The sequence below is a fragment of the Stegostoma tigrinum genome, chromosome 25, assembly GCF_030684315.1.
Source record: "Stegostoma tigrinum isolate sSteTig4 chromosome 25, sSteTig4.hap1, whole genome shotgun sequence".
Lineage (NCBI taxonomy): Eukaryota > Metazoa > Chordata > Chondrichthyes > Orectolobiformes > Stegostomatidae > Stegostoma > Stegostoma tigrinum.
In genome coordinates, this window is record NC_081378.1 from 23708444 (window position 1) to 23731729 (window position 23286).

At 43.0% G+C, this 23286-nt stretch overlaps 1 protein-coding gene across 4 annotated transcripts in view; it reads left to right on the forward strand.

Moving 5' to 3' along the window:
- The window catches only part of slc26a5 (solute carrier family 26 member 5), a 73114-nt gene that overhangs the window by 7311 nt on the left and 42517 nt on the right, over nt 1–23286 (forward strand). For 2 of the 4 annotated variants that reach the window (XM_059654565.1, XM_059654563.1), the window contains 3 exons: nt 5604–5741; nt 8737–8876; nt 13990–14100. In XM_059654565.1, coding sequence (XP_059510548.1) covers nt 5605–5741; nt 8737–8876; nt 13990–14100 — 388 coding nt within the window. In that variant the 5' untranslated portion in view covers nt 5604. Of the gene's footprint in view, nt 1–5531; nt 5742–8736; nt 8877–13989; nt 14101–20578; nt 20994–23286 lie in introns of those variants that run through there. The other 2 variants (XM_059654564.1, XM_059654566.1) reach the window with 2 other exon arrangements.

Here is a 23286-nt window from a genome sequence, read left to right on the forward strand (position 1 = left end):
GGAGCTAGGTATGGGGGTGGAGTCAGTGACAGCAGTGTCATTGGCATCCGGAGTCTTGGCAACAGCAGGAGTGGAGTCGGCGACTTCCAAAATGGAAGTGCTGGCATCAGTGGTTTGGCTGGTGGCAGGGGAATTGATGAGGTTGATGCTGTCAGCAGGATAGGGCGTGGTAATGGCATGGTCAGTGCTGCCAGGCACATTGAAGGGGAGTTCCTGGATAGGGTTGAGGCCTTGGAAGGTGGAAGAGGCCTGTGTTTGGTGGTAAACACGAGTTTTTAGCGTACTTGGGGTTCCTTTGTCAAAGAGCATGGAGGAAAAAAAAGTTGGTTGATGGTGTATCCTGTGCAGGATGAAAAACTTTACCCACACTTTTCACCCCAACCTCAAATTTACCTGGACCATCTCCGATACTTTCCTCTCGTGCCTGGACCTCTCCACCTTCATCTCTGACCACCTCAAAACTGGCACCTATTTCAAGCCCACAGACTCCCACAGTTACCTGGACACTGCCTCCTCTGTCCCACCCTCCTGCAAGAATGCAATCCCATATTCTCAATTCCCCTGCCTTTGCTACGTTTGCTCCCCAGATGGGGGGGGTTTCAAACCTGAACACCCCAGATGTCCTCCTGTTTCAAGGACTGTAACTCTTTCCCCACAGCCCCAACAGCATTTCCTGCATCTCTCCTCTCAATGTTTCCCCCAGACACAAATAGATGGAATTCCCCTTGTCCTGACATCACCCCACCAAAATCTGCATCTAGCGTATCATTCTCCAGCAATTCTGCTGCCTATAATCAGACCCCACAACCAAAGAGATATTTCGCTCTGCACCCCTATCTTCCTTTCCTAGGGACCACTGTCACTGTGACTCCCTCATCTGCTTTAATCAAACACTGAAATTTCTGGAAAGCTCAGTACATCTGGCGACATCTGTTAAGAGAAATCAGTTAATGTTTTGGGTCCAGTGACCCTTCCTCAGAGCCCTTACCCACCCTGTCTTTGCAATGCAACTTTTAATGCACCATGTATCTAGGTGTCTCTATTTGACTGCACTACCCAGTGCGCTGCCATTGACTGTATCAGTCTTACTTTTGTATCAGTGATAATGGGAACTGCAGATGGTGGAGAATCCAAGATAACCAAGTGTGGAGCTGGATGAACACAGCAGGCCAAGCAGCATCTCAGGAGCACAAAAGCTGACATTTCAGGCCTAGACCCTTCATCAGAGAGGGGGATAGGGAGAGGGAACTGGAATAAATAGGGAGAGAGGGGGAGGCGGACCGAAGATGGAGAGAAAACAAGATTGGTAGAGAGGAGAGAATAGGTGAGGAGGTAGGGAGGGGATAGGTCAGTCCAGGGAAGATGGACAGATCAAGGAGGCGGGATGAGGTGGCAGGTAGGAAATGGAGGTGCGGCTTGAAGTGGGAGGAAGGGATGGGTGAGAGGAAGAACAGGTTAGGGAGGCAGAGACAGGCTGGGCTGGTTTTGTGATGCAGTGGGGGGACGGGACGAGCTGAGTTGGTTTTGTGATGCAGTGGGGGGAGGGGAAAAACTGGCCTGGTTTTGGGATGCAGTGGGGGGAGGGGAGATTTTGAAGCTTGTGAAGTCCACATTGATACCATTGAGCTGCAGGGTTCCCAATCAGAATGAGTTGCTGTTCCTGCAACGTTCGGGTGGCATCATTGTGGTACTGCAGGAGGCCCATGATGGACATGTCATCTGAGGAATGGGAGGGGGGAGTTGAAATGGTTCATGACTGGGAGGTGCAGTTGTTTGTTGCGAACTGAGCGGAGGTGTTCTGCAAAGTGGTCTTCTTCCCCTGCAACCGCAGGAAGTGCTACACTTGCCCCCACACCACCTCCCTCACCCCCCACCCCAGGCCCCAAGATGACCTTCCATATCAAGCAGATGTTCACCTGCACATCTGCCAATGTGGTATATTGTATCCATTGCACCCGGTGTGGCATCCTCTACATTGGGGAAACCAAGCAGAGGCTTGGGGACCGCTTTGCAGAACACCTCCGCTCGGTTCGCAACAAACAACTGCACCTCCCAGTTGCGAATCATTTCAACTCCCCCTCCCATTCCTCAGATGACATGTCCGTCATGGGCCTCCTGCAGTGCCACAATGATGCCACGCAAAGGTTGCAGGAACAGCAACTCATTCTGCTTGGGAACCCTGCAGCCCAATGGTATCAATGTGGACTTCACCAGCTTCAAAATCTCTCTCTCTCTCTTCACCCCCCCCCCCCCCCCCCCCGCACTGCATCACAAAACCAGCCCGGCCTGTCTTGGCTTCCCTAACCTGTTCTTCCTCTCACCCATCCCTTCCTCCCAGCTCAACCGCACCTCCCTTTCCTACCTACCACCTCATCCCGCTTCCTTGACCTGTCCATCTTCCCTGGACTGACCTACCCCCTCCCTACCTCCTCACTTATTCTCTCCTCTCTACCTAACCTGTTTTTTTTTCTCCATCTTCAGTCTGCCTCCCCCTCTCTCCCTATTTATTCTAGTTCCCTCTCCCCATCCCCCTCTCTGAAGGGTCTAGGCCCGAAACGTCAGCTTTTGTGCTCCTGAGATGCTGCTTGGCCTGCTGTGTTCATCCAGCTCCACACTTTGTTATCTCAGTCTTACTTTTGCTTGTTTTACCAAAATGCAATACCTCCTATTTTATCCAAATTAAATTCCCATCTCCCACTCCTCAGCCCATTGATCAAAATCTCTTTGTGATCTTAGCTTTTTTCACTGTCGACTATACCACTCATTGACTTTTTTTTTTACTGGACTTCTAGGCATGTACAGAATGGCTCAGATACATTTGTCAATTGACTTGTAAAGCAGCAAATCGATTTGTGGTTTCAAATTGATCGCCTGAACCAAGCTACTAATGCATTGCATTTAAGAGGCACTTCCTGTTTGTACTGAACACACTACTCCTTCATTATTTGCATTTTGCTGATCATTTTCTGCAAATAATGTTGTAGATTTATCAAATCCCCTTTTCAAACCTGTTTTGTATTTTTATTGCATGTGTTGTTCTGAGAAAGGCACTCTTCAGACTGTTTAGCAGAAAAGCCTCTTCTGGCATAAGAAATCTCTTCCTTGTTATCTCCACGGCCTTGATGTTTTTCTGAATATCAACACCTACAATTGGAGATAATATAATATTCTCACAAGGAGGATAACAAGCATGAACCCTCTTGTCTTCCTGTCAGGCCTCTATCGATTTGTGCCTTCCTGCTCTCCTCCATTCTTCTTTAATGGGATGAGAATGTCGCTGGCTAGGCTAGCATTTATTGCCCAGAGGGCTGTTCAGAGTCAACCACATTGTGGATCTGGAGACACGTGTAGACCAGACCAGATAAGGATGGCAGATTCCTTCCTTGAAGGACATTAATGAACTAGATGGGTTTTTCTATCAGATGGATTCATGGTTATCGTTAGACTCGTGATTCCAGATATTTTGTTGAATTCAAATTCCACCATCTGCTATGACAGGTTTCCAACCTGGCTCCTCTGAACGTAATCTGGGTCTCTGGATTAACTGTCCAGCGATTTAATGCCACCAGGCCATCACCTCTCCTACCTTTTTGCTCTGTCTTAAAGCCCCCTGTTGGTTCTGTCAGCAGGGTGTAAAGCACTTACCATTTAATCTAACAGATCTTTGAGTGATTCTACACAACTTAGCACCTATCTTTTAATATTTTGGTATCAGTTCAATTTGAAATAGAACTGGCAGGAATTATTTTGAAGTCTTTTGTCTTAATGTTTCCTTGATGTAAATTTCTTGTTTAAAATTATGTTGACAGAATTTAGTATTTATGAGGAAATGAAGCTTCAATTAAGCTCTTACTAATTGAATTTTGATATTGGCCTTGTTTCCAGCTGGTATTCTGGATCTAAATATCTAAATTTCTAGGAATGCTTTGGAATGATCAAGCTTAAAGGTAAAAAATAAATAAGGGTTTTAACAATATATAATCTGCATCAATCTGATGTTATGGAAGTTTGTGGGGGTGCTATTAGTGTAACTTTGGACTAAATCTTGCTTCAGTCAAGTATAATAGCAATCTTACAAATGGTTTGGTTGTTTTGGAGTCTCTGTCTGGGAAACAGTTTGTGGGGTGGATTGAAATGTTGGCAAGATGAAACCAATGAAGAAATCTGCACATAATATTAGATGTCCAACAAGGTAAGAAATCTAAGTCCATGAAGGAATTGAATGGTGAGGTAGAAGTTGGTGTCAAGAGCATACTTGTGGAATTTATTTTCAGATAATGTTGTCGAACAGCAACGCCTAAAAGCAAAAATGGTGGAGGCTCAGGATCAACCCTTCTTTCCAGAGGTAAAGGTGTGGGAGTAGAAAGAACCTGTTGTGATTAATTTTCTGGATACAGTGAGATAGATGGGAAAGGAAACAAGAATATAGTTCCACCCAATTACATGATTGTAAACAGACATTAGAGTAGAATGGTGTGGCTAGCCAAACCAGAGGCTGCTGATGATGATTTGGGAATGGCACAAAGAGATAGTTTACTGTGCTCATAATGACATTATTTTGTCACTTGATTTTTTTCAGAACCTTTTTCAGTGCTGCAACAAGTGTAGAAACATGAAGTCAAGCATTGACTTCGGAAAAACTGGCTACAAATTTGGGAAGTAGCAAGAAGTTGATGCATTCTGGAAAAGGAAAGTGAGATTGGAATTGGAGTAATAATTTGCATGGGTGTTGATGCCTGTGTTGTCGTCTTTTTAAAAAGAAGACAATGTTAATTTTAAAACAGTGTGCTGGTCTGAGGAGAGGGAGTCGTTATTTATTGGCTAATATAAGGACTAAAGGAAATTTTGTTGGTCTGGTTTAGCCTCATGGGCAAAGGAGCTGATTAAGACAGCTAAACATATGGTCTCAACATTAGTGACGAGAATTCCTTGCTTGGTGGATGTGGAGGAGAATTTTCATGAATTTGTCTCCTTTAATCTTGATCTGTATGTAAAAGATTTTGTGTAGTCACATAAAACAAGCAATATATTTTAGATACTAGAAAGTATCCATTCTGGCATTTGATTGTTCCTATCCTGTACCCTAATGGAGTTTTTTTTAGCTGCTTGGACTTTATCAACTGGCCTTGTACATAGTTAAATCTGTAACTCTTTCCAGATCCGATGACCAGTCATCAGCTTGAACTACTAAATTTGTTACTTGCTGCATAGTTGCTGTCTGACCTTATTTTAATCAAATAAATTCAATTTAACTGAACTAGATTTTGAAAGTTTGCTTTATGATCAATGTCCTAAGCCAGTTACAAATGTATAATGTGATATATTTTATGCAAAAGCTTCTGTAGTAGTTAACATTAATCTTGTTCTGTATAATGTGGTGTGTCATTTTCAGATAAGCATTTCAAGCTGTTTCAAATGTGATGCGTTCAAGTTTTCAAATCTTTGGTACTCTACTACCAAACACCTATGTGTAATTCTTCTCCTTGCCAGCATGACAAAACCAAATGCCATTGTTTGTTTCCTTTTCAAAGTGGTTCCTGAGAAGAGACACTTAAAACAGCTTTTACAATTCTTGAACATTTGATTGGGAACTTTATTTCCAGCATGGATGTTGTTGAAATGACCCACCCAAGCTTCATTGTCAACCGGCCAGTTTTTAATCAGGAGTCTTTAGAAGCCTATCTACATGAGAAGGAGAAACCCAAGCTACGTAGAAGCGCAAAGGTGCTTCGATATTTTCGGTATGTGTTTTTTTTTGTCAGTTACTATTTTATTGTGACCTTTTGTTTATAAACTAAAATGAAGTAAGACTACTTGGAATGACAGTTTGTCTATTGAATTTTTGTTTTCTTTGACACTATGTAATTGGTTACCTACCTTCTGGAGCCATTTGTGTTACTGTCCAAATGAGTAACCTGCTCTGCTAGCTACCAAAACTTGGATAAAGAGAAATCAACTGCTATATCCCTTTTTGTAAAAGCGTCTCAACCTGAAACATCAACGTCAACTTTCCTGCTCCTCTGCCTGGCCTGCTGTGCTCCTCCAGCTCTAAACCATTATCTCTGACTCCAGCGTCGGCAGTTCTTAACTATCTCTGCTATTATCAGGTTTCTCTTTTCAAACTCTCCCTCTAAGAGGGATGTGTAGGTTGGAAGTTGCAGTGTTGTTGTGGGACTAGTCGTGTGAATTTTTTAATCTTCCAACATTATCTAGTTGGAAGACCTTATTTAAATATTTTCCTTGTGAAAGAATAAGAAAATTAGTTCTGTGCATGTTCAATGACCCTTGTTTTACTGTTGCGCCTTTGACCCATCAGCAGAACTATTTTTTTTTTGAAGGCAACACCCAAGCTCACTAAGCAGTTCCAATGTCCAGACAACAAGTTAATCAAATCTTGCTTCATAAACGTGACCTATTTTGAATTTACAGAAAGTAAATTCCTTCTTTAAAAAGAAAAAATACGCTTTTTAATGGATTTCAGTGATGATCATGGGTGATCAAACCCTGACTCCTTGTTTCAGAATTAGCTAAACAATTTCCGATCAGACCTGACTCAAGTGGATGATTTGACCTAGCATCACAGACATCAGTCCTTCAGCCAACCCGATTCACTTCACTTCATGTGATATCAAGAAATGGCAGACAGCGCCGGGTGCTGCAGATGCTCCTGGCTTTGACAGGAATCCAACAGTGTTACTGAAGACTTGTGCTGCAGAACCTGCTGTGCCCTTGGCTAAGCTATTGTAGTACAGCTGCAACACTGGCACCTACTCCTCACTTGCAGAGCTGAATTCCAGATGTGAGATGAGAGTGACTACCCTTGACATCAAGACTATACTTGAGCTCCAGTGGCATCAAGGATCCTTAACGCAACTGGAATCACTGGGAATCAGGGAAAGCTGTTTTGGAGTCTCATTTCAGTGCAAGGAAAGCAGTTGTGGTAGTTGGTAGGTCAGCAATCTCAACTCTAGGATATCTCTGTAGGAATTCCCCAGTATAGTGTTGCAGACCTAATGTTCTACAGGTACTACATCAAGACTTCCCTCCATCATAATGTCAAATGTGGGAATGTTTGAATCTGCAATATTGATACCATTTGTGACTCCTCAGACACTGATGCAGTTCATATCCAAATGCACTAACGCCAAGACCAAATCTGGAACAAAAACACGTTGCTAGATGTGTTGAGCTTTTCCAGCAGCTTCTGTGCAGAGAAATCAAAGTTAATGTGTTAGCTCTGGTGACCATTCCTTTGAATTGTACCCAGACTTGGTCTAAAAAATGAAAAGTAATTAATGTCATGCAATGACTATTTCCAACGCGAGACTAATCATTGCTCCTTTGCTGTTCAATGGTATTTCTATCACCAGCTCTCATTTAACATCCAGGTAGTTACTATTGACCAGAATCTGAAATAGATTAGCTGTATAAATATTGTTTAGTTTTTTTTTGAGAGCAAGTTAGAAGGTCCCAATCTACCGGTCATTGAGCTTAGCTCTGAATTCACTAATTCCTGTCTATGATCTATGAGTCACAAGTCAGGAATCCCTACTTGTCTGGATGAGCACAGGCCCAACAGTACTTGAGCAGTTTGCCAGCCAGGGCAAATCAGCATACTTGTTTGTAAACTCTGGTGTCAAATCATTTTGCTCTCTCCTCCACTAATGTTCAGTAGCAGCAATGTGCACCAGTTCCTATCTGCACTGGGGGTATTTACTCATGTCTCCATAGCTAGCACTTTACAAACCACACCTGTCCAAAAGGCTGAGGTCAGCAGGTACATAACCGCACTGGCAAATTCCCAACCCTAGTCACTGCCCATTCTGACTTGGAAATAGATGGCCAGTCCTTCAGTGTTGGGCTCAAACCTGTAACACTCTCCTTCACCACGCCATGAATGTACCTACAACAAATCAACTGCAGTATTTCAAGAAGGCAGCTTGACACCACCTTGTGGCCAATTAGGGATCCACAATAGATGCTGGTAAGCCCATGATGCTCACTTTATGAATTTTAAAAAAAGGCCAGCAAAGGGGCATTATATTTGCTTTGTCAATTTGATTTGTTTATATACCGATGTAGTTAATAGGCTGTAATGCATTGGATTAACAGTTTAATTGATACCTTGTTCTCTCCAATGTTAACGTGCCTACTGTTTAGTCTAAGAATTATAGAATTGTACAATGCAAGAGGTGCCCTTTTGTCCTGTGCTTTGCACCTTTCCCTCCAGTTGTCTTTTGGAAGCTCCTCAAGTCTATTCAAGCTCTACAAGCTCAGGGCTGCAACGTGTAGGAGCAGAAATAGGCCATATTGTAACCTTCCATTCAGTGAGATGATGGATGCTCAGATAATCTTCAGCTCCACTTTTTCCGTCTTTTCCCATAACCTTTGAACCAGTTACTGATTAAAATTCTCTCTATCTCGGCCTTGGATATACTTGATCCAGCCTCAATAGCTCTATAGTAAACAGTTCCAAAAATTTACATCATTGAGAAGAAATTCTTCCTCATCTGCCTTAAATAAGTGACCTTACTCTAAGTCATAATTACACTTATCCTGACAGCATGAAATAAACAAGTTAATTCTAGTGAATGGTGAAGAAAGTAAATTTCAAGAAGTTGGGCCAAAGCTGCTTAGGGCACTGAAAGGAATACCTTGCCTTATGCCCTGTCAGCATGCTATTTTGGTTCTATTTACTTAGCTGCAATACAATTTACTTATTTTGTTTTTCTATAGTTGCACATCCAAGAGGGCCAAGTCAATACTCTTCAGGTTTGTCCCCATTCTGGAATGGCTGCCTCAATATCCAGTGAAGGAGTATTTGTTCGGAGACTTAATTTCTGGTTTGAGCACTGGAATGATGCAGCTACCTCAAAGTAAATATGAAAATGATTTATGTTTTTAAAGTGAAAACGTTTGAGAACCACTCAATTTTATTTTGTTCAGTATTTTAGGTTTAAACAATTGCCTCACCCATGTTTAGTTGGATTGTTCAGCATGAGATGTACTTTCTCTATTCTACCTACATGCTGCCAAAATTTATTCCACATGTGTATTGTACAAGCAGGAGGAAAAAAAATTTGAGTGTATATTCTTTGTAACTGCTGTCTGTTAAATTGCACAATCATGGATCTTTTCAAAAATATAATTATTAAGAAACTAAGCCAGAAGGCTAAGAACCACAACGCTGAAAGAGACCGCCAACAGTGAGACTAAAAGATAAAAGTAAATTTTGGAAATACTTGTCAGACAACTTATGAAATTTGAAATTTTATAAGAAAAAGTCATGCCATAGAAGTTTTGAGCTACAAAGTTTCTCACTCTCCCAATCTCCCTCCTGCTGCCCCTCTCCCTTTCCCTCTTGCTGCCCTTCTCTCTCTTCTCCCCCTTCTTAACAACCATCACCTTTTGAATCACACTCCATAACACGCTGACTTGTATTTATGTATATCACCACCTCAGGTACTTGCTGTTCAATGGACTACTTTTGAGTGTAGTCAATGAACAGCAACAAGCTCCTATTATAATCTCTCAGATGTAGGTAACATTAAAAAATTAAGTTTTCAGTTGATAATTAAAAGAATGGCAAGATTTCATTAGCCCTAGACCCAAAACATCAGCTTTTGTGTTCCTAAGGTGCTGCTTGGCCTGCTGTGTTCATCTAGCTCCACAACTTATCTCCACATAATTATGCATCTTTTTAAATCGTGCACTATAATTCCCATATTCCAATTTCACCAAGTGTCAACTTAATGACTGTCCCCATAAAAACTTCCTCTTTTCAGAAAGCTGCTGAATCTACACCAGGAATAAAATCAGCTGGGATTGCACCGAAGCAAATTTGAATCCTTAAAATGCTGTGGGATTTGTTTTTCACTCAAACATGTCTCCTGCCGGACTACGGAAGCATGCTGAAGGGACGTCAGATTAGAACCAATGGTTTCCTCTGCCCTCTTCCATATTAGCATTTCTACCTGGATGTGAGGTTAATTAGCTAACTTTTTGATCCCAAAGACCTTTCATCTTTCTTTTTTTAAAAAAAAAGCAGGTCACAGTACAATATTTACCAAACTTGAGGAAATTTAGGGTCTACTCCTTGTAAACCAAGGGATTGCTGCCAATGTCTTCAAATATTTTTTTAAAAAAACTTGCGCCACCGTTTGCACTTAACCAAGCAAACTGCCCAGGCTTGCAGCCAAGTGGATTGCAGAACAGGTAACATGACCCTTTTTTTGTCATTCTAAATGTAAAGCCCCATGCACAAAATATGTTAAGCCTTCATTGTTTGCGTTGCAATTAAGTAAATAACCAGCTCACCACCTTTCAGACACTTGAGGGCTTCTTCAAAGTACCACTCTTAATCAGGTATCATCACTTCTTAAAGTACACCTCTATCATCATCTTCCCATATGTCAGAAATAACCATGCTGGAGCGTCTGTGTATTTCTTACACCTCACCATGTGCTTGATATAGTTGATTTTATTATGTCTTGACATGTGACTAGTGCAGCAGTGAAATGTGACACCCTAACATGTTTTGTGCTCCTGAGATGCTGCTTGGCCTGCTGTGTTCATCCAGCCTCACATTTTATCACTGCAAAAACTCCATCCCCTATTCCCAATTCCTCCGCCTCCGCCGCATCTGCTCCCACGATAAGACATTCCACTCCCGCACATCCCAGATGTCCAAGTTCTTTAAGGACCGCAACTTCCCCCCCCACGGTGATTGAGAACGCCCTTGACCGCGTCTCCCGCATTTCCCGCGACACATCCCTCACACCCCGCCCCCGCCACAACTGCCCCAAGAGGATCCCCCTCGTTCTCACACACCACCCTACCAACCTCCGGATACAATGCATCATCCTCCGACACTTCCGCCATTTACAATCCGACCCCACCACCCAGGACATTTTTCCATCCCCTCTCCTGTCTGCTTTCCGGAGAGACCACTCTCTCCGTGACTCCCTTGTTCGCTCCACACTGCCCTCCAACCCCACCACACCCGGCACCTTCCCCTGCAACCGCAGGAAATGCTACACTTGTCCCCACACCTCCTCCCTCACCCCCATCCCAGGCCCCAAGATGACATTCCACATTAAGCAGAGGTTCACCTGCACATCTGCCAATGTGGTATACTGCATCCACTGTACCCGGTGTGGCTTTCTCTACATTGGGGAAACCAAGCGGAGGCTTGGGGACCGCTTTGCAGAACACCTCCGCTCAGTTCGCAACAAACAACTGCACCTCCCAGTCGCAAACGATTTCCACTCCCCCTCCCATTCTCTTGATGACATGTCCATCATGGGCCTCCTGCACTGCCACAATGATGCCACCCGAAGGTTGCAGGAACAGCAACTCATATTCCGCCTGGGAACCCTGCAGCCATATGGTATCAATGTGGACTTCACCAGTTTCAAAATCTCCCCTTCCCCCACTGCATCCCTAAACCAGCCCAGTTCATCCCCTCCCCCCACTGCACCACACAGCCAGCCCAGCTCTTCCCCCCCCACCCACTGCATCCCAAAACCAGTCCAACCTGTCTCTGCCTCCCTAACCGGTTCTTCCTCTCACCCATCCCTTCCTCGCACCCCCAGCTACCTACTAACCTCATCCCACCTCCTTGACCTGTCCGTCTTCCCTGGACTGACCTATCCCCTCCCTACCTCCCCACCTACACCCTCTCCACCTATCTTCTTTGCTCTCCATCTTCGGTCCGCCTCCCCCTCTCTCCCTATTTATTCCAGTTCCCTCCCCCCATCCCCCTCTCTGATGAAGGGTCTAGGCCCGAAACGTCAGCTTTTGTGCTCCTGAGATGCTGCTTGGCCTGCTGTGTTCATCCAGCCTCACATTTTATCACCCTAACATGTTTCTAGTTCCCATTTCTTTATGGATAATGTGGCAACACTACATTCTTCATAGACAGAAGGAATTTAAAGGAATGATTTTGGGCCTGGATAGAAAAAACGCTTCCATTTAAGGTGAAGACTAGGACCCAAGATCAGAGCCTCATGGTGAAGGGATGACCCTTTAGATCCGAGACGAGGAAGAATTTCTTTTAACTAGTTGTGACATTTTATACATTTTTAAAAACAAAAGCTAAGAATCTGGATGAAGGAACTGCATGGTGCAGTTGCTAAGTTTGCAAATGAGACAAAGACAGTTGGAACATGCTACCTGGAACATACTATCCAGGCCCAGAATCATTCTTTTAAATTCCTTCTGTTATTGCAGTATGTTTTGTTGCCTTTTTATCCATAAAGACAATTTCTAAGTTTCCCCTGTAAAGTACTCTATAACTTTGCCACCTGAATGCCTTCAGTCCAGTAAAGTTGTTTTAGGATCACTTCAATGGTACTAAGCAAAAACCAGAATTTTAATAACCAAAATTGCTAGAAATACTCAAGTGTGACAGCATTTGTGAGAAAGACAGATTAATATTTTAAATGACCCTTTTGTCAGTGCAATAGCATTCAAAACACAAGACTGTGAGGTGGTTGGTGATTATAATCTGAAATTACCTGATTGAAAGATGGAATGCCATTCCATTCATTGAGCATCACTGAAACGGTGCAGTAGGTGGAGAGAGCTGCTCTCTGAGACCTCTCCCCTCATACACATATATATTTCATTGTCTTCTTACATTTATTCCACTTCTTTTTAATATCTCTTTGTACAGCAGCACACTGTAAAACGGATTCTTGTCACATCACCCTGGGAGGATGCATTTGGGTAGATTTGTTGCCGCTATTTTCTTTTTTAGACTGAAATCTAAAGGGCCTGGCTATTAGGAGTGGGAGAGGGACATGACTTAGTCTTCTAATGAGAAGAGAGTCTTATCTTAATCATGACAGTTTGCAAGTTATATTGATATGATGGACATTGTTGTTGAGAGACCCAAATCTGATATGGTGTCAGATTGGACAGTGTCCAATGCAGTTAGTATTAACGCTGCAGAATCTAACATCTACATGCTGTAGATCTTTGGATGTACTTGTTCCATTGCTATTACCTTTGGCCTTCTGACTAAATCTCTAGATCTCTCCCATCTTCCAACCTATAACAGACTTTCCTCTAACTTTTTCCCTCTAGCAGCTTGTTCAAAAATTTACATTTCTAACTCTTCCAAATTCTGTTGAAATGTCATTAACCTGAAATGTTACTTATTTCTCCACAGACTGCCAGTTGATTACTTCCAGTATTTTCTGATTAAGTGTCCAACCCCATCATAATCTTCATTACAATCTTGGTGGTGCTAATTACTCTAATGGCAAGATATCACTGCCTTAGCAAAACAAAAATTACAAAGGAGTGAAATCAATGAGCATTGCTGGCGTACTTACATTGTGGAAATTATAGTGCTGATTCTTTTCAACAAAAACTTTGTTATAATTGATGTTAAAATTGTTTCTAAATCAATTTTTGCATCTTGCTAACTTTAATGCTACTTCCTAATATAAATGGTTTTACCCTTGACTGATTTGAGCAAGCCGAAAGTGAGCCTCCTGTCCTCTGCAACAATAACTCAATGACCGGTTGTCAGTTACTTTTAAAGTATGTGTTAGATAAATCCAGACCACCCCACTTTTTTCAGCTTTACTCCTTGTAGCAGTTTTGGGCGAGATTTCTCATTACTTGCATAGAATATTGAATTATGAAGTTGAATTTTAGTTGAAGTTGGAAGTACTTTTGACACCTTTTTAAATCAACTGAATTATATCTTTATGCAGAAATAACTTGACCAACCTAAGAATTGCAACCAATATTTTAACAAAACAAAGAACCTAGGATGCTGAAAATTGGAAACAGAAGTCTGAAAAATGTAGCAGTCCTGGCGTAATCTGTAGAGAAAAATACAATTGACATTTTGAGTCCAGTGACTATGACAAACCATGTTAGTTTTGCTTTCTTTAGTTCCTCCATTTTAATGGCCTTTTATCTTGATGATAAATAACACCAGTTGTATTTTTTCTTTCCTTATTCCTTTTGTAGGTTTAGCTTATGCCCTGTTGGCAGCTGTGCCACCTGTGTTTGGGCTCTATTCTGCAGTTTTTCCTGTTTTGTTATACATGGTCTTTGGGACTTCAAGACACGTATCAGTAGGTATGTTGTATGAGAGTTTTGATATGTTGGTCAATTTGACTAAATGTCATCTGTAACATTAAGAGCATAAGATATAACAGCAGAATTTAGGCTATTTAGCACAGAGTCAGCTCCATTGCTTAATCATGATTGAAGTGTTTCTCAACCTCGTTCTTGCCTTTACTTTATAACCCATCGTCCCCATACTAGTGAATAGTCTGTCTATCTGTGTCTCAAATGCACTCAATGACTGTGCCACAGAAGGGTGTGGAGGTTACGAGATCCACAGAGTCACCACACTCTGGCTGAAGAAATTCTTCCTCAGCTTGGTTCTAAAGGGTCATCCCTCTGGCACAGAGTCTGTCCCTGCTGCTCAGAAGGGAAGGGGGAAGAGGAGCAGAGCAGTAGTCATTGGGGACTCAATAGTTAGGGGGACAGATAGGAGGTTCTGTGGGGACGAGAGAGACTCACGGTTGGTGTGTTGCCTCCCAGCTGCCAGGGTGCGTGATGTCTCTGATCGTGTTTTTGGGATCCTTAAGGGGAAGGGGGAGCAGCCCCAAGTTGTGGTCCACATTGGCACCAATGACATAGGAAGAGAGATGGGGATTTAAGGCAGAAATTCAGGGAGCTAGGATGGAAGCTGAGAGCTAGGACTAAGTTGTTGTCTCTAGTTTGTTTCCCGTGCCACGTGCTAGTGAGGCGAGGAATAGGGAGAGAGAGGAGTTGAACACGTGGCTACAGGGATGGTGCAGGAGGGAGGGTTTTGGATTCTTGGATAATTGGGGCTCTTTCTGGGGTAGGTGGGACCTCTACAAGCAAGATGGTCTTCACCTGAACCAGAGGGGTACCGATATCCTGGGGGGGGAAATTTGCTAAGGCTTATCGGGTGGGTTTAAACTAATTCAGCAGGGGGATGGGAACCAAAATTGTAGTTCGACTATAGAAAAGATTGAGAGTAGGGTGGTCTGAAATAAAGTTTCAGTGACGCAAGATGGCACTGGCAAGCAAGAGGCTGGTTTGAAGTGTGTCTACTTCAATGCCAGGAGCGTCTGGAATAAGGTGGGTGAACTTGCAGCATGGGTTAGTACCTGGGACTTCGATGTTGTGGCCATTTCGGAGACGTGGATAGAGCAGGGACAGGAACGGTTGTTGCAGGTTCCGGGATTTAGATGTCTCAGTAAGAACAGAGAAGATTGGTGGTGGTGGTGGTGGGGGGGGGATTCTCGATAGGAGTGAGAGAGACAGGGTAGTTGTCATGGGGGACTTCAACTTTCCAAATATTGACTGGGAACACTATAGTTCAACTACTATAGATGGGTCAGTTTCTGTCCAGTGTGTGCAGGAGAGCTTCCTGACATAGTATGTAGATAGGCCAACAAGGGGCGAAGCCACATTAGATTTGGTACTGGGTAATGAGCCTGGCCAGGTGTTAGATTTGGAAGTAGGTGAGCACTTTGGTGGTAGCGATCACAATTCTGTTATGTTTACTTTTAGTGATGGAAAGGGATAGGTGTATACCACTGGGCAAGAGTTATAGCTGGGGGAAAGGCAATTATGATGAGATTAGGCAAGATTTAGGGAGCATAGGATGGGGAAGGAAACTGCAGGGTATGGGCACATTAGAAATGTGGAGCTTATTCAAGGAAAAGCTCCTGTGTGTCCTAGATAAGTATGTACCTGTCAGGAAGGGAGGAAGCTGTAGAGCACGGGAGCCGTGGTTTACGAAGGAAGTGGAATCTCTGGTCAAGAGGAAGAAGAAGGCTTATGTTAGGATGAGATATGAAGGCTGAGGGCGCTTGAGGGCTACGAGTTAGCCAGGAAAGACCTAGAGAGAGCTCAGAAGAGCCAGGAGGAGACCATGAGAAGTTGTTGGTGGATAGGATCAGGGTAAACCCTAAGGCTTTCTATAGGTATTTAAGGAATAAAAAAATGACAAAAATAAGATTAAGGCCAATCAAGGATAGTAGTGGGAAGTTGTGTGTGGAGTCAGAGGAGATAGGGGAAGCAATAAACAAATATTTTTCAACAGTATTCACTCAAGAAAATGACAATGTTGAGAATACTGAGATACAGGCTACTAGACTAGGTGGGATTGAGGCTCACAAGGAAGAGGTATTAGAAACCCTACAGAGGGTGAAGATAGATAAGTCCCCTGAGCCGGATGGCATTTATCCTAGGATCCTCTGGGAAGCCAGGGAGGAGATTGCCGAGCCTTTGGCATTGATCTTTAACTCGTCATTGTCTACAGGATTAGTGCCAGATGACTGGAGAATAGCAAATGTGGTTCCCCTGTTCAAGAAGGGGAGTAGAGACAACCCTGGTAATTATAGACCAGTGAGCCCTACCTCAGTTGTTGAAGTGTTGGAAAAGGTTATAAGGGATAGTATTTATAATCACCTAGAAAAGAATAAACTGATTAGGGATAATCAGCACGGTTTTGTGAAGGGAAGGTCATGCCTCACAAACCTTATTGAGTTCTTTGAGAAGGTGACCAAACAGGTAGATGAGTAAACCGGTTGATGTGGTGTATATGGATCTCAAAAGGCTTTCAATAAGGTTCCCCACAATAGGCTATTATACAAAATGTGGAGGAATGGAATTGTGGGAGGTATAGCAGTTTGGATTGGAAATTTTCTTTCTGAAAGAAGACCGGGTGGTAGTTGATGGGAAATGTTCATCCTGGAGACCAGCTACTAGTGGTGTACCACAAGGGTTGGTGTTGGGTCCACTGCTGTTTGTCATTTTTATAAATGACCTGGATGAGGGCGTAGAAGGATGGGTTAGTAAATTTGCAGACGACCCGAAGGTCGATGGAGTTGTGGATAGTGACGAAGGATGCTGTAGGTTGTAGAGAGACATAGATAAGCTGCAGAGCTGGGCTGAGAGGTGGCAAATGGAGTTTAATGCAGATAAGTGTGAGGTGATGCACTTTGGTAGGAGTAACTGAAAAGCAAAGTACTGGGCTAATGGTAAGATTCTTAGTAGTGTAGATGAGCAGAGAGATCTCGGTGTACACAGATCCTTGAAAGTTGCCACCCAGGTTGACAGGGCTGTTAAGAAGGCATACAGTGTTTTAGCTTTTATTAATAGAGGGATCGAGTTCCAGAACCAAGAGGTTATGCTGCAGCTGTACAAAACTCTGGTGCGGCCGCACTTGGAGTATTGCGTACAGTTCTGGTCACCGCATTATAAGAAGGATGTGGAAGCTTTGGAAAGGGTGCAGAGGAGATTTACTAGGATATTACCTAGTATGGGGGCAAGGTCTTACGAGGAAAGGCTGAGGGACTTGAGGCTGTTTTCATTAGAGAGAAGGTTGAGAGGTGACTTAACTGAAACATACAAAATAATCAGAGGGTTAGATAGGGTGGATAGGGAGAGCCTTTTTCCTAGGATGGTGATGGTGAGCACGAGGGGGCATAGCTTTAAATTGAGGGATGAAAGATATAGGACAGATGTCAGAGGTAGTTTCTTTACTCAAGAGTATTAAGGGTATGAACGCTTTGCCTGCAACGGTAGTAGATTCGCCAACTTTAAGTACATTTAAGTCATCATTGGATAAGCATATGGACGTACATGGAATAATGTAGGTTAGATGGGCTTGAGATCGGTATGGCAGGCCGTCACAACGAGGGCTGAAGGGCCTGTACTGTGCTGTTATGTTCTGTGTTCTTCACCATGAGGCTCTGATCATGGGTCCTAGTCTTCACCTTAATGGAAACACTTTCTTTATCCAGGCCCAGAATCATTCTTTTAAACCTCCTCTGGGCCCCCTCTGGCACTAGCGCCTCTTTCCTTAGATAAGGAGCCCAAAACTGCTCTCTGTATTCCAAATACAGTCCGATCAGGGCCTTTTAAAGCCTCAGCAATTCACCTCTACCTTTGTTTTCTAGCCCTATTGAAATGAGTGCCAATTTGCCTTCCTAACCTGTTCTAGGACTCCCAGGTCCTTTCTGCTGTTCAGATTTCTGAAGCCTTTCCTGGTATTGAGAAAAATCTACCCCTCTTCTTCCTGCCAAAATGTGTGAACTCGCACTTTATCACACCGTATTCCATCTGCACTTACTTGCCCAATTGTCTAGCATGCCCATGTCTTTCTGCAGCCTACTTGCCTCCTTAATACTACCTGTTGTTACAACTATTTTGTCGCATTTGCAAACTTAGTAACAGTACCATCCAGTTCCTTCATCCAGATTCTTTGCTTTTGTTTTTAAAAAAGCTATATAAATGTTATAACTAGTTAATGACAAAAGAAATGAAGATTTAGAAAGCATCCTGCCAAGAAAATTGGGGTGAGCTGTACATGAATCAGTGCAAGGAGTATTACAAACACAGCAGATGAATTAAAGGCACACAAACACACAGCAGCACAATGTTGTATCAGAGATAATGGGAACTGCAGATGCTGGAGAATCTAACCTGTTCTTCCTCTCACCCAACCCTTCTTCCCACCCCAAGCCACACCTCCATTTCCTACCTACTAACCTCATCCCACCTCCTTGACCTGTCCGTCTTCCCTGGACTGACCTATCCCCTCCCTACCTCCCCACCTATACTCTCCTCTCCACCTATCTTCTTTTCTCCATCTTCGGTCCGCCTCTCCCCCCCCACCCCCCCCCCCCCCCCTATTTATTTCAGAACCCTCTCCCCATCCCCCTCTCTGAAGGGTTTAGGCCCAAAACGTCAGCTTTTGTGCTCCTGAGATGCTGCTTGGCCTGCTGTGTTCATGCAGCTTCACACTTTATTATCTTGGATTCTCCAGCACCTGCAGTTCCCATTATCGCTAAACAGTTATAGGCTAGTTAATGTAATGTCAGTGTTGGGCAAATTGTAACAATGTTTTGAGAAATTAGATATACTGCCACTTAGGTATGGATAAGTCAGTGTGGCTTTAAGGGAAGGTCATGCCTTACAAATATTGAATTTTTTGAGGTGTAAGGAGGATCAATGAGGGTAGTACAGGTGGATGTTGTTGACATGAATTTTAAGGCAATTGATGAGGCGCCATGTAGCAGACCAGTCAAAAAAAGCCCAAAGGATTTGGGCTAATGTTTAACTTCGGCCTGTTAACAGGAAACAAAGGAAAATGGTTGTGGTTGCCCTTGCAAATAAAGCTGTTTCAGTTGTTCTGCAGGGCTTGGTGTTGGAATCCTTGCTGTTTGTTTTTTATGTTCCCACTTTTTGGACCTAAATGTGGGCCATAATTGGGAAACTTGCAGATGAAGCAAAAATTAGCAATGTAGGGGATAACTGTAAGCTCAAATGATATTAATAGGCTGATGTATTAGAAAGTAAGTGGCAGTGGTAAACAGTAACAGGGATACATAATAAATGGGAATACAATGAGAAGGTTCGATAAAGTGAGATATCTTGGTGTGCAAGTGCAGAGGTCCCAAAGATAGCAGTACGGTAGATAATGTTGTAATGAAAGCACATGGATTGCTGCCTTTCATTGGTAGGATACAAAAGGGATATAATGATGAGACTGTATAAGAAACTGGTGAGGTTGCAAATGGAGTATTTGCTGTCACCACATTACAGGAAGGATGTAATTGCTCTGGAGAGAGTGAAAAGATTTGCTGCAATGTTGCCAGAGTTGGAGAATTGTAGCCACAGGATTGGAGGTTGGAGCTGTCTTCCTTGGAACAGAGAAGACTGAGGGATTACATGATTGTGAGGGGTAGGGATAGAAATAGACAGACAGATGGAACCTATTTCCCTTGGCAGAGCATTCAAAAGTTGGGTTATATGTTATTTAAGTGGCAGAAGGATTGGAGAGGATGTGAGGAAAAACTACTGTATTGCAGTGGGTGGTGGACATCTGGAATTTGCTGCCTGAGTTAGTGGTGGGGACAAAGATCCCTAAATTATTCTTAAGGATAAAATTGCCTGGATCTGTACCATTTAAGTGCTGTAAGCCGCAGGTCATGTGCGGGTGGATGGGAGTATAAAGGGCCTCTAGCTGTGTCTGGGTGGGCATGGGCAAGATGAGACAAATGGCCTCCACTCTGCTGTATCCGTCTAGTAACTTAGAAGGGCATACCAAGTTGCTTCACATGGGTTTAGACAAGAATGAGTGAGTTTTTTTTGAGTAGTGTCAAAAAAATTTATTGGTCAGGAATGTTGGTGTTGAAGAATGTGAAGAGATCCTGGATCTAGAGTGCAAACCTGCATGACCTTGGTCTCTGCTCTGTCTTCTGCAACTGGATCCTCAGCTTTCTGACCCATAGGCTGCAGTAAGAGAGTATAGGTGACTGCACCTCCTCCACAATAACAACACTGGACCCCTGAGGGATGTGGCCTTAGCCTCCTGTATGCCCACAACTGTGGTGCCAATTTGCAAATGAATGCCATCTACAAGGTTGCTGATGAAACCACCATAGTGGTATAGATACCGAACGAGGCAAAATGCAGAAGGGAGATAGAGGGCTTGGTAATGTGATGCAAAAAAAAACAGTTTGTCAAATTTGGCAAAACCTAAAGAATTCATCATTCTTTTCAGAAAGAAAGGAGGAAAACATGCCCCTATCTATGTCAACTGAACTGAGGTTGAGAATGAGAGGAGCATCAAGTTCCTTGGTGATAACTGACCCGTTCTGGACTTCCAATGTAGATGATCAGTCAAGAAGGCACAACAGCCTGAGGAAACTTGGCACATACATAACGTCCCACACCAACATCTACAGATGCACCATTGAAAGCTTACTGTCTGGGTGCTTAATGGCCTGGTATGGCAATTGCTCTGCCCAGGACCACAAGAAAAGACAAAAGGTGGTGTGCACAGCCACACCATCCTGGAAGTCAGACTACTATCCACGGACTCTATTTGCATAGCTTGCTGCTGCAGGAAGGCAGCAAACACCATCAAACACCCATCACACACTGGTAATGACCTACAACGCCATCCAAGGAAGAAGGTACAGAAGCCTGAATGTGCACAAACAGAAGCAGCTTCTTTCTGGCTGTTACCAGACTGTTGAATTGAGGCCAGCCTCAAATAATGTAACCTGTATGCCTCTAAGTCTTTTTGATCTGTACATCCTTTGCTTGTTGTGAAATGCCTTTATTGCGGTACACTTGGCAATAAGCCAATCAAAAAAACTTGGGCTTGAGCTGTGATTCAAAGGGACCGGGAGGGTGCTCAAGAAACTTCCCTTGGAATGCAGTTGGGAGGAGAGGCATCCATGATGTATCTTGAACCCAACAATGGAAGCATGGAGAATTGGAAGCCAGTATGGATCATAAAGTCTGTAAATTTGAGAAAATGGCTAACTGAAGTTTGGAAAGGATACCAATCAGAAGATCATTGAATCTGGCAGTGTTGAAAGTATGCATGAATAGACATGAATAGGAAACATTTGAGATGGAAGTTAGTTTTTGTGAAGGTGAGGATGTAGAACTTGAAAGCTGATCTCATCTGTGGTTTCTCCAACTCGGTGAGAACAGTTTTTGTTGCAAGTTGAGACAGGAAAGAGGATTCAATTAATGATGAGAAGTTAGTAGCTGGAATGGGTGTCAGACAAGCTGTCTGACAGCACTAAGAATTGAGGAACTAGTGGCACATTAGAACTAGGTGCTAAGTGTCTGCTGAACCTGATCTTGCATATTTGGATTTTATCACATTGGGGTGGGATATTGGTGTGGAAGCCAGAAGGGATTGGCACTAAAAGGAAGGAAAACCATTTTTTGTAAGTTGTCTGGTTGTGACAGAATAATTCTTGAGTAGAACCGCTTGAGAGCAGTCCCACTGACCTGGATCCTAGTGAAGAGATTTTGTTGTCAAAGGTTGCAGGGAAGACAGCGGTCGATAGTTGACCACAATCTTTGAAGATGTTGTGACCTCAGTTACAATTTTCAGTGCTGTGGCAGGAAAGAAATCCACAACCTGAGTTGCGGATAAGATAGGCATGGATTTGAATGTTGACAATACACTTAAGGATTTAAAAGGAAAAGATGATGTTTAGACAGTAATTTGGTAAAATGATCGAGTGAGTATTTTTGAGGCTTGTCGTGGCTGTTTTGAATGGAATGAGGATACTATCTGAGATTTGGAATGCACATGCAATGACTAACAGCATGAAAGCAGTGAAATGAAGTTTAGTGGATTCAAGGGAGCAAATTGTGGTATTCATGGACAGAAATGCCTTAAGAGATCATGAGTGTCAGTCGTAAGGAAACTAGGCACTGGCTCAGGGCTCGAGGCCGAAAAGCGTTTCTGCAGCTTGATCCTGATGGTAAGGGCCACGGTGAAATTCAGCAGAGGAGGTAGAATATATGGCCGCATTCTTAATTACAAAGTTCATGAAGGACTTATTGGCAGTAAAAAAGGTAGGGGGCTAAGAGTGCAAGTTCATGGTCATTAAGGAAACCAGGATTCATCTTTGTTCGTAGAGTATATGAAGGGAGTCCAGCTAGATCTAGGATGATTAACCATTTGTCCCAAACTGTCTGTGTCTCTAACTTGAAACGACAAATGGTCATGCCAGAATATTGATAGGTGTTAGAGAATTGCAGAAGGATGTCATTCCAGCTCTCTTGTCTGCACTGGAAATCACTTAATCAGGCATGATTTGACACCTCTCTGGGTGGGGCCTGAACTGAGACTTCTGCTCCTGAGGTAGGAACACTATCACACTGCTGCAAGGGCACCTAAGCAAAATATGGATTGTACTAGAAGTTAGCGGGGGAAGGGAATATCAGAAGTGAACATGATGGAATGGCAGAATAGATTTTAAAACCTGCAGAATCTTTATGGCAAATCACAAGCCAAAGGCTAGGCCTGAAAGTTTATTCCAGAACGAAATGTGGTTGGAAATGGGATTTAAACAGACTAGGAAAAAGGTCAGTATGAGGGTAGAAGGAAGTGATCAGATAATTTTGAGATCAAGGGAGTAAAAAGCCACAAAAGTAACTAATTGAGGCTCATTTTATGAATAAAATTGAGTAAATCAAACTTCGGTGAATTTAAGTTCATGTTTGAGAAGTTCCAAATTTAATACCCAAATCAGAATCTGTTTAATACTTAGTGTGTTGAAAATAATGCATACTCGAAGCAGAATCTTATTTACCCATTGATCATCAAAAGTTTTGCTAATATTTTGGAATTTGGAGAAAGAAGAACAAGCTTAAAAATACACAACTAAGGTACAATCTTTAGCATTAATTGATGTCTTTTTGGCCTTAATCTCCAAGCAAAGTTACCTTTTTTGT